Below are 13,815 nucleotides of genomic sequence, written 5' to 3' on the forward strand. Positions count from 1 at the left end.
GGAACAAACGGCTATGACTCAAACCATCATGGAGAAACTACTCCGACCCACCCGTCTTGACTTGGACCCGAATTCACCTACAACTGCTCAGGTATGGAAACACTGGCATCGTACCTTCAGCAACTTTCTCAGGGTGTGTGGTGAGAATGTTCCTGATAAGTTAGAGATACTTGCCAATTATGTATCCCCTCATGTGTTTGACTATATCGAAGACTGTGTAGACTATGACAGCGCTATCCAAATACTACAGTAACTATATGTTAAGGCCCCAAACGAAATTTTTGCTCGGCATCTACTGGCCACAACTCGACAACAACCCGGGGTATCACTTGATGAATTCCTTCAAAAGCTTCGCAGGCTCAGCAAGGATTGTAATCTCAAAGCTGTCTCAGCTGAGCAGTACCAGGAGGAGTTAATTTGTGATTCCTTTATTAATGGAATTGCGTCTCCCTTCATACGCCAGCGTCTGTTGGAGAATAAAACCCTCGAGTTACAAGCTGCCTATGACCAGGCATGTTCTCTGGACTTAGCAAAAAAAAATGCAGAGGCTTATCTTTTACCACGTGCATGGACTGCTGCTATCACTTTTGGTGACTCCTCCAATGGGCCTCAGGCGGAAGCCCTCACTGATGGCAACTCTGTCCTAGTTGATGACGACCCTACCCTCGAAGCCCTCACTGATGACGACCCTGCCCTAGTGGCATCTTGGCAATCTGGAAGGAAGTGTTTCTTCTGTGGAGGTGCATTCCACTATGGGAAATTTTGTCCTGTTCGTAACGCAACCTGCAATCATTGCAGTAAGAAAGGTCACTTTTCTAAGGTATACCGGTCAAGAGCCCCTGTTAGTTTTGCAGCTGCTATCTATAAAACTGCTCCTCCGGCAAGAGCCACTACTAAGGTTGCAGCTGCTATCTATAAAACTGCTCCTCCCCTAAGAGCCACTACTAAGGTTACAACTGTCGAGGGTAAAACTGCTCCTCCTCCCATCACAGTTGTTTTTCCCCAAAGCCTGTCCCATGCAGCCACGAAGGTTTCTGTAAATGGACACATTTTGAGTGCACTAATCGACTCATGCAGCTCTGACAGCTTCATCAGTGAGCAGGCTGTCAGTAAGTTAAAACTGCGTATTTATGCCTCGGACAGGGACATTGTAATGGCTCTGACGACACTGACCACCAACTCTACCGGCTTTTGTCTTGTCGACCTTATTCTCAATGGCCGCACTTATTTCTCCATCCGGCTCGGGGTGCTCAAAAACCTATGCAGCGATGTGCTCCTGGGACAGGATTTCCAGAAACAACACAAAAGACTCACTTTCGAGTTTGGAGGGTCAAAACCGGAGCTTACTATTTCCAAAGTACCGTTTTGTGCGCTTTCGGCGGCTTCTCTCGACGAGCCCTCCTTTTTTGCCAATCTTTGCCCCCCCGATGTAAGCCCATAGTCACTAAATCACGACGTTTCAGCCAAGATGATCTGTCCTTTATCGAGGCAGAGATCCCTCGCCTTTTAGCTGACGGTATCATTGAGCCATGTTCATCTTCCTGGCAGGCTCAAGTCGTCGTTAAAAACCCTCTGAAGCAACACAAGAAACGTCTTTGTATCGATTACTCGCAAACTATTAACCAGTATACCGACCTGGATGCCTACCCACTACCATGCATCGATGACATGGTCAATAACCTTGCCAACTACAAGGTATTTTCAACTTTTGACTTCGAGCGCATACCATCAAGTAACGTTAAAGGACTCTGACAAAAAGTATACGGCCTTTGAGGCGAATGGTCGGCTTTATCAGTTTTGTCGCCTTCCATTTGGGGTCACCAATGGGGTGGCCGAATTCCAACGGGCAATGGATAGCCTAGTCAAACAGGAGAACTTAACGGACACTTTTCCATATCTGGATAATATCACCATTGCTGGTCATGACCAGAAGGAGCATGATGCCAACCTTCAGAAATTTCTTGACGTTCTCCGTCGTCGCAACTTAACCTTAAATGAGTCCAAATCTGTGAAATCAGTACCATCAGTCAACATCCTTGGCTACTGGGTGGGCAATGGTGTCATCAAACCGGATCCGGAGTGACTTCGTTCGCTTCAGGAGCTCCCTCCTCCTACGAACCTCTGCTCTCTTCGTCGGGCCCTCTGCATGTTCGCCTATTATGCGAAGTGGATACCCCATTTTTTCGACAAGATCCAGCCCCTGCTTCACGCGAAGTCATTTCCGTTGGAGGCAATGGCGATTTCAGCTTTTGACCTCCTCCAGCAACAACTGGAAAAAGCCACGCTTCGTTCCATCGATGAAAATCTCCCTTTCGTGGTCGAGTGCGATGCATCAGAGGTGGCGATCTCAGCTACCTTGAACTTTGCAGGGTAGCGAGCTCCATTATCCTCCTGTCGAGAAGGAGGCTACGGCTATCATCGAAGCAGTACGTAAATGGAGTCATTTTCTCGCTCGGCGCCATTTCACGCTGATGACCGATCAGCGCTCCGTGGCCTTTATGCTGGAAAACCGGAAACGCACTAAGATCAAGAATAACAAAATACAGCTCTGGAGGATGGAATTGGCCGCCATACGTTATCGACCCGGCAAAGAGAATGTGGCCCCGGATACCCTCACGCGTGCATTCTGCTCTTCCATGTCAACTTCGACTCTTGCGGATCTTTATACTGACTTGTGCCATCCTGGCATTACCCGTATGTTGCACTTTGTGCGATCTAAAAATCTCCCATTTTCTACGGAAGACGTGAGAAGAACATGCTCCACTTGTAGAATTTGCGCAGAATTAAAACCGCAATTCTTCCGTCTGTCGGATGGCTTGCTTATACATGCTACACAGCCTATGCAGCGACTCGGCATTGACTTTAAAGGGCCACTGCCTTCCTCAATGTGAAACACCTACTTGCTTACTATGGTGGACGAATATTCACGCTTTCCCTTTACTTTTCCCCTGTCCCAATATGCTTACTTCCACAGTGATCAAATGCCTTGATCAGGTCTTTTCCCTTTACGGAACAGCCAATTTCATCCACTCTGATCGGGGTCCCTCCTTCATGTCAAGCGAACTCAAAAGTTATCGTTCCCAACGGGGAAGCGCCACAAGTAGAACGACACCGTATCATCCTATTGGAAACGGACAGGTTGAGAGATACAACGCTATCATTTGGAACACTTCGTCATGCACTAAGGTCACGCAACCTGTCAGACCAGCAGTGGGAAACTATGCTCCCTGACGCATTGCATTCCATCAGGTTTCTTCTTTCTACATCCAGCAGCGCTACTCCTCACGAAGGAGTCTTCGGGTTCCAGCGTCGCTCCACTCATGGGATGTCCCTACCATCATGGTTGACAGCTCCTGGCCCCGCGCTGCTCCGAAGAGTCGTCCGATCCTCTAAGAGTGATCCCCTCGTCAATGAAGTGGAACTGACGGATGCCAATCCCACGTACACGCACGTGCGGTACCCTGATGGCCGGGAATCCGCAGTGTCACTGCAAGATCTGGCTCCCTGCCCAACCGGTCCCACGGACCCAATCGATGGTGGGATCCGCATTAATGACGCCGATACACTGCGCTCCTCTGATGTTGACGCCTTACCTGGGACGTCAAGGGATCTGCCAGCTATTCCACCAGATCAACCCGGGGAACAGAGCGCTCCCCGCGGGATGGCCACCCGAAGCCAGGACGCCGGTCAGTCACCGACTACTGGGCAGGGTGAAGCCAGCTCTGCGCCTGTGGGGGCCCGCACCCGGAGCCACGATCTCCCCAGTGCCCCTCAGGTCGATCAAGGCGACACGGACTCTGCCAGCCCGCCGGTATGAACTAAGCGATCCAGGGACCAAAACACGGTCCGAGGAGATGTGCCTTCCGGCCACCGACGGAGATCCAAATGACTGCGTCTATTCTTAGTCTGATTAATTCGGTAGAATGAAGCTGCCGGACTTCCAATCTTTCAGGCAGGAAGAATGACATGAATCTTGCCATTCATGTAGAAATGATTTATGAAATAAAACTCGGCGGCCTGCTGGTGGAGCTGTCCAGGGAGAGTATAAATACTCGGGCATGGGCCCAGCTTGCTCAGGACATTTTGTAAACAGGAACTAGTGAAGGCCAACTAGACCGCCATGTTGTGAAACAGTTGATTAAAGCCTTGTTTAATACTCGGACCACGTGCCTAGTAGTTTTCTTACGTCACCACTATTATCAACACAACCATTTATGTAACGCCTCTTAACGTAGTAACCGTCACAAGGCACTTGGAGATGAATCAATGCTGAGCAGTTGTAATCGCGTTATGGAGATGATCAAAAGCATGGTTAAAAAGATAAGTTTTGAGGAGGTTTTTAAAAGTAGGGACAGATGTAACAAGGTGAAGAGGGTTTAGTGAGGGAGTTCCAGAGAATGGGGCAGAAACAGCTGAAGACTAACCAATTTAGAGTAGGATAGAGAGGAATGCACATAAGGCATCAAAGGTCAAGACCTGGGATGCAGGCTAGCTTCATTTGCGAAAGTGAGTGTGTGACAAAGCCATGGAGGTATTTGTAAATATACAAAGATTTTCAATTCTATGTATTGGTGGCCGGGGAGCCAATGGAGAGATAGAGCTGGGTGTTGTCACTTGATTGTATGCCTACAGAGGGGCAACGTGTAAATGAGGAAAAGGAGAGGGGGGGTCAAGGTTGCGACCTTGAGTTCTCAAGGTAACCATTTGGTGTTTGAGGAGAAACTAGTTCTTTTTGGATAAGTAGGAGTGTAATCAACTGAGGACAGTGCCCTGGGGTGGACCACAGTAGAGGGGTAGTGAAGGAGGGTGGAGTGTTTTATAGGAGAAAAGTAGGGATAACGTGCCATAGTTGCAGTCACAAAGTATGTTATTGTACTTTGACCAGGGTGGTCTCAGTGCTATGGGAGGCACAGAAGCCAGACTGAAGTGACTTGGACTGAGATTTTTGGAAGAGATGAGCATGGTACTGGATGGTGACAACCTGTTCAAGGACCTTGGAGAGGAAAGGGAGATTACATATGGTAGTTCAGAAATAGCAGGAGCTTAGCCTACATATAGCAATGTAAGTATAAGCTTATAATTTGTGAGGAATTGTTCTGATTCATTGATGTAGAAGTATGTCTTGTTATTTACTGAATTACCACATCATGCAGTAAACTTAAAGAATTAAACGCATTGTTGTAATGTGCGTGCAATGTTGAACCTAACACCCTCTCCACCTTCATTTCTTCCTTTGTGTCTCAGTCTCTTCTGTTTTGTCTTTGGACAGTGCAAAATAAAATTAGTGTCAGGAACCCTTCTCTCAAACATTAGGAGCAGCAGACTATTTGCTCCTTTTTTTTCCCCCTTCTCTCTCCTCCACCACCAACCCCCCCCCCCCCCCCCAAGAAGTTTCTTCTCTTCTTCCCCCTCCCTGTTGATTGATAGTGCCACTGCTTGTTTCTAACCCTGATTATACTCCTGATGCTAAACTCTGATCTTAACCCCCAAATGCTAGGTTTCTATTGCAATCTGTTGTTCTGTAAACATGCATTCTAACAAATTATTTGGTAAACTTGCAGTAAAAGCACTCTGTGTGATGTGACCATTGTTGCTGAGGATGTGGAAATTGAAGCGCACCGTATTGTCCTGGCAGCCTGCAGTCCTTATTTCTGTGCCATGTTTACAGGTACTTATCTGTCTTTTTATGTAATTGTTAAATGCCTTGTCATTTTTGTAGAGGTTTTACAAAAATATTTTGGAATCCACTTACTGCTTTGGCCAAAAGGACAGACAGGTGCTTGTTAGCTCCTCATGGGCACTTCACTTTGTCTCTGGGGACCCTGGTTTATCTCAACCTATGAAATGGAGATGGTTGTGTTTGCTTGTTACCAATGAAAGCTAAAGAATACCTTAGACTGATTGCTGGAATTTTAGGATGAGCCCACTGCAGCATAACCTAAATTTAGTGCTAGGAGGGGGATACAATTGTCCTTAGTACATGTGTTTCAGGAGAGAAAAATCAACCAGGGTTCCTGCTTCTGATCACTGTCCAGTGACGTTGGGATGTGCACGTCTCTCTGCCAGATGAGGACAGGATTGGGTTCAGCTGTAATGCCTCCTGCTATCAAACACTTGACTGATGTTTACTGTCGGGGCTTTCACATGAACAATGGCTACTTGTGCAAAGTACTGGCGAACCTTGGCATCTGTGGATCCATGCAACAGCAAAGAGTCAATGCCTTCAGGAGAGGAGGAGGAGAGACAATTGGTGAGCAAATAGAGTAAGCACAAAGTCACACAAGCAGGGTGTGGGAGCTCCCCATTGGTGAATCTCTGATCTAGCCGTGCCAACAAGGGAGGCGCTGAATGAAGGCTTGGAACTTCCTCACAGGAAGGGAGAGAAAATATAAGGATATGTTGGCCCATGATCCACTTAAGAATTTGCTAGTTTAGCTGAGAATCAGCAGTGACTGATATCAAGGCCCATTGAGTTTTGTTTCAGATTTTCTCCTGTCCTAAAGGCACTGACTCATAATGCGATATTGTTCCACAAGCACTGACAACCTCCTGTGCCTTTCCCAAGTGGTCATTCTTCCTGTGTCAGCCCAGATGGTGAGTGTGGACAGGCTGTTCAATGGTGGAAAGCATCACATCTGTGCCTGATCATGTGCTGACTTGATGTCTGCAAAGAGATAACTTCCACCAGGGGGGTTACTAGAAGACGGTCAGAAGTTAGATGATTCCCCTCCCAACTCTCGCTCAATTGTGAGATCCAGTTGTGAAATCCCTGCCATCTTCACAGCTGAGAGCAATTAATTTAGAATTGAGTAGAAGTAGAACTAAAGCTTTTCTGATTGAATGGTTCAGTACTATACCATTTGGTGTCTTTGACCACTGATCGATCAGGGAAGCACCTTGTGACGGAACAAAAATCATCAGAAGGTCTTAAAAACATAGTTAGGGCTGCTTCTTGAACTTTTTGTTTTCCCGCTATCTTCCTCTTTTTCACTGTCTCACCCCGTGTCATATATCTGTGTCTCATTAAAAAGGATGAATCGGAGTCTCCTTCCAATGTTTTCATTGGTCCATGGAAATCGTATGATGCTGGGAACAGGGACACTTTGGGTTTCATTTTGCGTAACGGCAACTGCTCTTGTGTCTAATCTCTTCCCGGACTTGCTCCTATTTCAACCTCACTGGACTGCAGCCACACATTTCCACCCCTTCGGAGCACTGGGCCACCAATCTCACTCTGCCTGCTCTCGCTTACCTCTTGTGTGATGTGAATTGCAAAGGGGTGGGACTCAAAGCAACCTTGATCTCGGCTCTGTTTCCAGCTGCCTACCTATAAAGCTCCCAGGAGCCACTCCAAGTCCCCTCCTCCTCCTCTCCCTGGTCAGGTAGATTAATCTCTCGTGCTCTGGCTATGTTCCTGACCCAGTGGGCTGCCCAGAGGGCTCCAGCTACATCCCTTGGAGCAGGGATGTGATGGTCACAGGGAGTTAAGGGAGAGCTGAGCAGTCCTGGGGCCGGAGCAGGCTCAGCACTTCTGAGCAATAGCATAGGAGATTTGCCAATTTATATATAATTACTTGTGTATTAGAATTCAGTGATGAAGAATGATATTTGTCAAAATAAGCAGATTTAGTCCAATCTGTTTCCTTTGGTTAGATCTTTGCCAGTGTTCTAATTACTGTATGATTGCTTAAAAATTTGCATGCAGCACCAATCCTTATACTAAGTGGCACTCAACTGAAATGGGTCTGAAACTGAATATAATCTAGGCTGACACTCCAGTGCAGTGCTGAGGGAGTGCTACATTGTCTTTTTCTTGGGTTCTGACGAAAGGACATTGACCTGAAGCGTGAACCCTACCTTCCTCTCTCCATAGATGCAGCCTGACCTGCTGAAAGTTTCTAGCATTTTCTGTTTTTATTTCTGAAATATAATATATCGGAATTGCTTTATTATTATATTATACATACAAACAAACAAACAAACAAACAAAAAGACAGACAGGAACAGACTGCTGGTCCATTTGAGTCTGTCCCGACACAACGAAGCATCATGCTCCCTAGTGTTTCCTCCCACCAGTAGTCATTCAGACTCCTGGGGGAAACAATATACAGTACCAGGTTTAAAAAAAAAAAAAAAAAAATCCAAGGCAACCTCAAGGAAAAAAAAATCTGGGAAATTCTCCTCTGACCCCCTAAGGCGATCAAACTGAGTTCACGAGATCGCCGTGACCATGAGGTACATACCCAACTTCCCATCTACCTTTTGTACATAGTGATATTAGCCACAGCAAGGACCTCATCCGGCTCCTTTTTGAACTGTTGCAGTGAATCCACACTTGCCATATGTGGTAAACCACTGTCATACCTGTCTGTGTCTGTATGTGTATTCCACTAGGTACAGGTCTGGACATGCCTCGGCTGACTCCTCCCACTATTCCAGGTATATAAGTGACTACCTCCCAGTCCCTTAGTATTCTGGACGGGTCGACCACTCGAGACAAGACCTTCATTCTTTAGTTAATAAAAGCCTGATTGTTACTCGCTCAACCTCAGTCTTTTGAGTAATTGATGGCGCATCACCATAGGACCCTGTAACTTATTCCAAGTGTCAATAGCCCTCTGTGTAAACCACCTGACATCTAACCTAGTTCAATGCTTGGGTAACTTATATGCATAACTCAATTTTCTCTAACCTATCTGGTTCAAATAGCCTGTCCACACAGACGCAGTCTAGTCCTTTCATCATATTAAATACTTCAATTAAGTTACCCAAAGCCTACGCTTTTCTTGTATTAAAAGACCCAGTTCTCCACCTATTGTGATAATTAAGGGCTTTTAAACTAGGGATCATTCTAGTGGCCCTGCTTTGAAACTTTTCCACTGATGGACTCTTGGCAGAAGTCCTAGATTGACCATGAAAAATGTGCATCCAATTTGGAGACTACACCGGGTGCAAGACTATACTCTAGTTGGCAGGGCAGGTTTGGCAACTACTTCCCATCTAGCTGAATTCCAATGTGCCAATAGCTTCTTGTTTACTCCAGTGAATCAAACTACTTTCAATTCAATGTCATTAGATAGAATTTTGATCCAACAGAAGATTTTTTTCCTTGAATTTTTTAAAATGCAAATATACCAAATGTACTAAATCCACTGCTAACTTTCACCTAGAGACAGCAGTAAATTCAGAAACCTTGCAGATGTTCCTGTGTGTCATGTTGCTGAATGAATGAATGAATAATTAAATGGTCATGGTTAGAGCAGAAAATTGGCCATTTTCTTTGCAGTTTCTAGAAATCTTGACCCTAGTATTCCATTTCTTGCTAAACCCGTTCTGTATTAAGAACATAAGAAATAGGAGCAGGAGTAGGCCATTCAGATCTTCGAGCCTGCTCCACCATTCAATGAGATCATGGCTGATCTTCTGCCTCAACTCCATTCACCGGCCATATCGCCATATCCCTTGATGCCCTTACTAGTCAGAAATCTATCGACTTCTGTTTTGAATATACCCAATGACTGAGCCCCCACAGCCCTCTGGGGTAGAGAATTCCAAAGATTCACCACCCTCTGTGTGAAGAAATTTCTTCTCATCTCAGTCCTGAATAGCCTACCCTTTATCCTGAGGCTGTGGCCCCTGGTTCTAGACTCCCCAGCCAAGGGAAACATTCTCCCAGCATCCATCCTATCAAGTCCTGTAATAATTTTGTATGCTTCAATGAGATCCCCTCTCATTCTTCTGAATTCAAGAGAATACAGGCCTAGTTTACTCATTTATCAAAATTGAGCTGCATTCTGCTATTGAAAATAAACTGGGTAATGATATGTGGTGGGTGATAACTGAATAAAAGCAAATATGAAAATCGATAGACAGCAAATGTTTTTCCTCATTAAACTGAAAATAATTTCAGACTTCAGTAATGGTATAGATGCAGAACCCTGTTCACATCCTGTGATTAAAATCTAGATGGTGATAGAAATAGTAGATAGTGCAGAGAAAATGAATTGTAATGGACTTGTGTACACGATGCATGTTTTTTTCCTCCTTGGAAACTGAAAGAATAACCTTTGTCCACCTAACACCAACACAGGCTGCCTTTGTCCTTGGACTTGCAGCAGTGTGAGGAAAAAACCTGGCCCCTTCACTGCCAACTAGAATACAATTTTGCGCCCTGTGTAGTCTCTAAATTGGATGCACATTTATTGTGGTCTGATCAGGACTTCTGCCAAGAATATCCATCAGTGGTGCCCAGCAGTGCTGTCAGATTGTTGGTCATTGCTAATGCTCAAAGACTAAAGTATGAATAGATGCTGGAGTTACAAGGTGACTTTGAGCCTCACAACTATTTGTAACAATTCATTGCTGCTTACTTAACTGTTCACAAAAAAGTGTGTATATACGGTATTTTATACAACACATCCCTTTGTTCTTTTGTGTTTCACCCTGATAATTTGTGCAGTAATTAGTTAATGCAATTTTATTAGTAATGCACCACAAATTTTTACAGTACAGATTGAAGGTTATCAAATTTTTGGGTCTGGACTGTAATAAGTGTTTGTTTAGCTGCATGAATTTTTAAATGGTTCAGTTAGGTCCCTGCAGTGCCACAACATGTTAGTGTGTTGATGGGCTGTATAATGCCCAGCTCCACCCCTGTAATTTCCCCACCCAAGAGTTCTCCAATCTCAGCCGGGTCAAGTTCACCTGTGACACACTTGGACGCCTCCTCCTTGTGATTGGCTTGAGTGCAACAATGACAAAGGCCTTTGACTGACTGGATTTCCTGCTCTGCCTTTCCCTTTCTGATACTAAGCCATATACTGTAGACCAGGATACTTTGAGGTTTGTGGTGCTGTGCTGAGTTGATCTTAATCTAGAGTTGCAGTGAGGTAATATTGATTATGTATCTCTGGGCTCGGAAGGAGTTAAAAACAGCCAGGGTTCCCAATGCTGCCTGATAATTCCATGGCTCCTGCTGGAAAATGGGTCGATGGGTGAGGATATAATCAGGCTTGGTTGTAATGCCCACATGATTGAATAGCCCGCTGACATTTGTTGTCCAGGCTTACATATGAATTGGCGACTTGGATACAAAATTGTTTCCCGTCACTTAGCCAGAGAGTAGTGGTGAACAGTTGTTTTTCGGACTGGAGGAAGGTACACAGTGGTGTTCCCCAGGGGTCGGTTCTAGCACCACTGCTTTTCTTGATATATTGTATTAATAACTTGGACGTGAGTGTACAGGGCACAATTTCAAAATCTGCAGATGACACAAAACTTGGAAGTACAGTGAGGAGGATAATGATAGACTTCAAGAGGACATAGATAGGCTGGTGGAATGGGCAGATACGTGGCAGATGAAATTTAACGCAGAAAAGTGTGAAGTGATACATTTTGTTAGGAAGAATGAGGGGAAGAAATATAAACTAAAGGGTACAATCCTAAAGTGGGTGCATGAACAGAGAGACCTAGGGGTATATGTGCACAAATCGTTGAAGGTGCAGGGCAGGTTGAGAAAGTAGTTAAAAAAGCTTATGGAATCCTGGGCTTCATGAATAGAGGCATAGAGTACAAAAGCCTAGAAATTATGATGAACCTGTATATAAAAAAAAAACACTGGTTCGGCCTCAACTGGAGTATTGTGTCCAATTCTAGGCACCGTATTTTAGGAAGGATGTGAAGGCCTTGGAGAGGGTGCAGAAAATATTTACGAGAATGGTTCCAGGGATGAGGGACTTCAGTTATGTGACTAGACTGGAGAAGCTGGGTGGTTCTCCTTGGACCAGAGAAGATTGGGAGGAGATTTGATAGAAGTGCTCAAAATCATGAGGGGTCTGGACAGAGCAGATCGAGAGAAACTGTTCCCATTGGCAGAAGGGTCGAGAACCAGAGGACACAGATTTAAGGTGATTGGCAAAAGAACCAAAGGCAACATAAGAAACAACGTTTTTACACAGCGAGTGGTTAGGATCTGGAATGCACTGCCTGAAAGGGTGGTAGAGGCGGGTGGTAGAGGCAGATTCAATCATGGCTTTCAAAAGGGAGTTGGATAAGTACCTGAAAGAAAAAAATTGCATGGCTACGGGGAAAGGGCGGGGGAGTGGGACAAGTTGAGGTGCTCTTGCAAGGAGCTGGCATGGGCTCAACGGGCCGAATGGTCCTCTTCTGTGCTGTAATTATTCTATGATTCTATTCTATGATTCTAAGTACAAGAAGATGGCAAGTATGAGTGAGTGTCTTCAGGAGAAGAGGGGGCTCAAAACATTTGAAGGCATTATTAATGTGGATTATTTTATGCATTAAAGCAATTGTAATTCCTGACTTGAGAATATTCTAACTGGATAGCAACAGATTCATTTGTAAGTGGTGAACAGAAGGTTTTGACAGATTGGATGTGTGCCTGTGGTGTATCCTCATGCTGCTTGAAATTGAGCTTTCTTTTTCTGCATGACTGACAGCACAGATTCAAAGACCACCGCTTGATCAGCAGCTTTCCCTACCACTTCTCTGATCTATACCTGAAACACCATGTCTCTTTCACCTGCTACTTCACTGGACTCTTGTAAATCCACTGCACCTGACTTTCTTCAAGGTGATACTATGCCAGGAAATGGGCGATACAGTTAATAAGGCCATTAAAAAAAGCAAACCAAGCACTAGGGTTTATTTCTTGAGGGATATAATTGAAAAGTAGGGAAGTTATGCTAAACCTGTATCGAACCTTGATTAGACCACACTTGGAGTGCTGCGTACAGTTCTGGTCGCCATATAAAAAGGATACAGAGGCACTGGAGAGGGTGCAGAGAAGATTTACAAGGATAATACCAGAAATGTGAGGTTATACCTGTCAGGAAAGGATGTACAGGCTGGGTCTCTTTTCCCTTGATAAGAGAAGGCTGAGGGGTGACCTAATCGAGGTCTTTAAAATTATGAAAGATTTTGATAGAGTAGATACAAAGAGTGTTTCCACCTATGGGGAAGAGCAAAACTAGAGGCCATCAATAGAAGATAGTCACCAAGAAATCAAATAGGGAATTCAGAAGAAGCTTCTTTACCCAGAGAGTGGTGAGAATGCGGAACTCGCTATCACAGGGAGTGGTTGAGGCGGATAGTGTATTTGCATTTAAGGGGAGGCTAGATAAGCATATGAGGGAGATGAGAATAGAGGGTTATGCTGATAGAGCTGGATGAAGAAGGATGGGAGGAGCATAAACGGCAACATAGACTGGTTGGGCCAAATGGCCTGTTTCTGTGCTGTATACTCTATGTAATTCTGTGTAGAATGGAAGATACAGTTGACCTGAAGATGGACTTATTTATGTATCTGTGGAAGTCTTGTTTGAATTAGTTGTCTTACTCACAGTTCTGCACAAATTTCACTAATCATTTGAGCTTTTGAGCATGACTTGTTTAAAGTGTGTTATCTATGACAAACAGCATTGCCTCTGCAATTAATGTAATTTTGATTTTGTTTTATAGGAGACATGACTGAAAGTAAAGCAAAGAAAATTGAGATAAAAGACATAGATGGACATACACTAAGTAAACTAATAGATTATATATACACTGCTGAAGTAGAGGTCACTGAAGAGAATGTGCAGGTAAAGCATACCTCTGTTACCAAGAAACAGTTTAAAGCAGTTATTAAACTCAAATGTTGACCTTTTAAAATATTGTATTGGGCACTGAACTAAACTGGAGTCCAGCAGGACATATGGCTGCTAGATGTATTTTGGAACCACTGTCTCTACTAATCTTGTAGAAATCCTGATTTGTAGTGTTTTTCTCTCTCATTTTACATCATCTCCATTGTGT

The 13,815-nt window shown here is 44.6% G+C and overlaps 1 protein-coding gene across 9 annotated transcripts in view; it reads left to right on the forward strand.

Moving 5' to 3' along the window:
* The window catches only part of LOC147114045 (kelch-like protein 3), a 250,403-nt gene that overhangs the window by 111,426 nt on the left and 125,162 nt on the right, over positions 1-13,815 (forward strand). For 6 of the 9 annotated variants that reach the window (XM_085995589.1, XM_085995588.1, XM_085995584.1 and 3 more), the window contains exons 3-4: positions 5,562-5,668; positions 13,480-13,601. In XM_085995589.1, coding sequence (XP_085851715.1) covers positions 5,562-5,668; positions 13,480-13,601 — 229 coding nt within the window. Of the gene's footprint in view, positions 1-4,885; positions 5,063-5,561; positions 5,669-5,710; positions 6,251-13,479; positions 13,602-13,815 lie in introns of those variants that run through there. The other 3 variants (XM_085995593.1, XM_085995586.1, XM_085995592.1) reach the window with 3 other exon arrangements.

This window comes from Somniosus microcephalus, chromosome 8 (genome assembly GCF_052327205.1).
Source record: "Somniosus microcephalus isolate GS21.2 chromosome 8, FLI_Smic_1.0, whole genome shotgun sequence".
Lineage (NCBI taxonomy): Eukaryota > Metazoa > Chordata > Chondrichthyes > Squaliformes > Somniosidae > Somniosus > Somniosus microcephalus.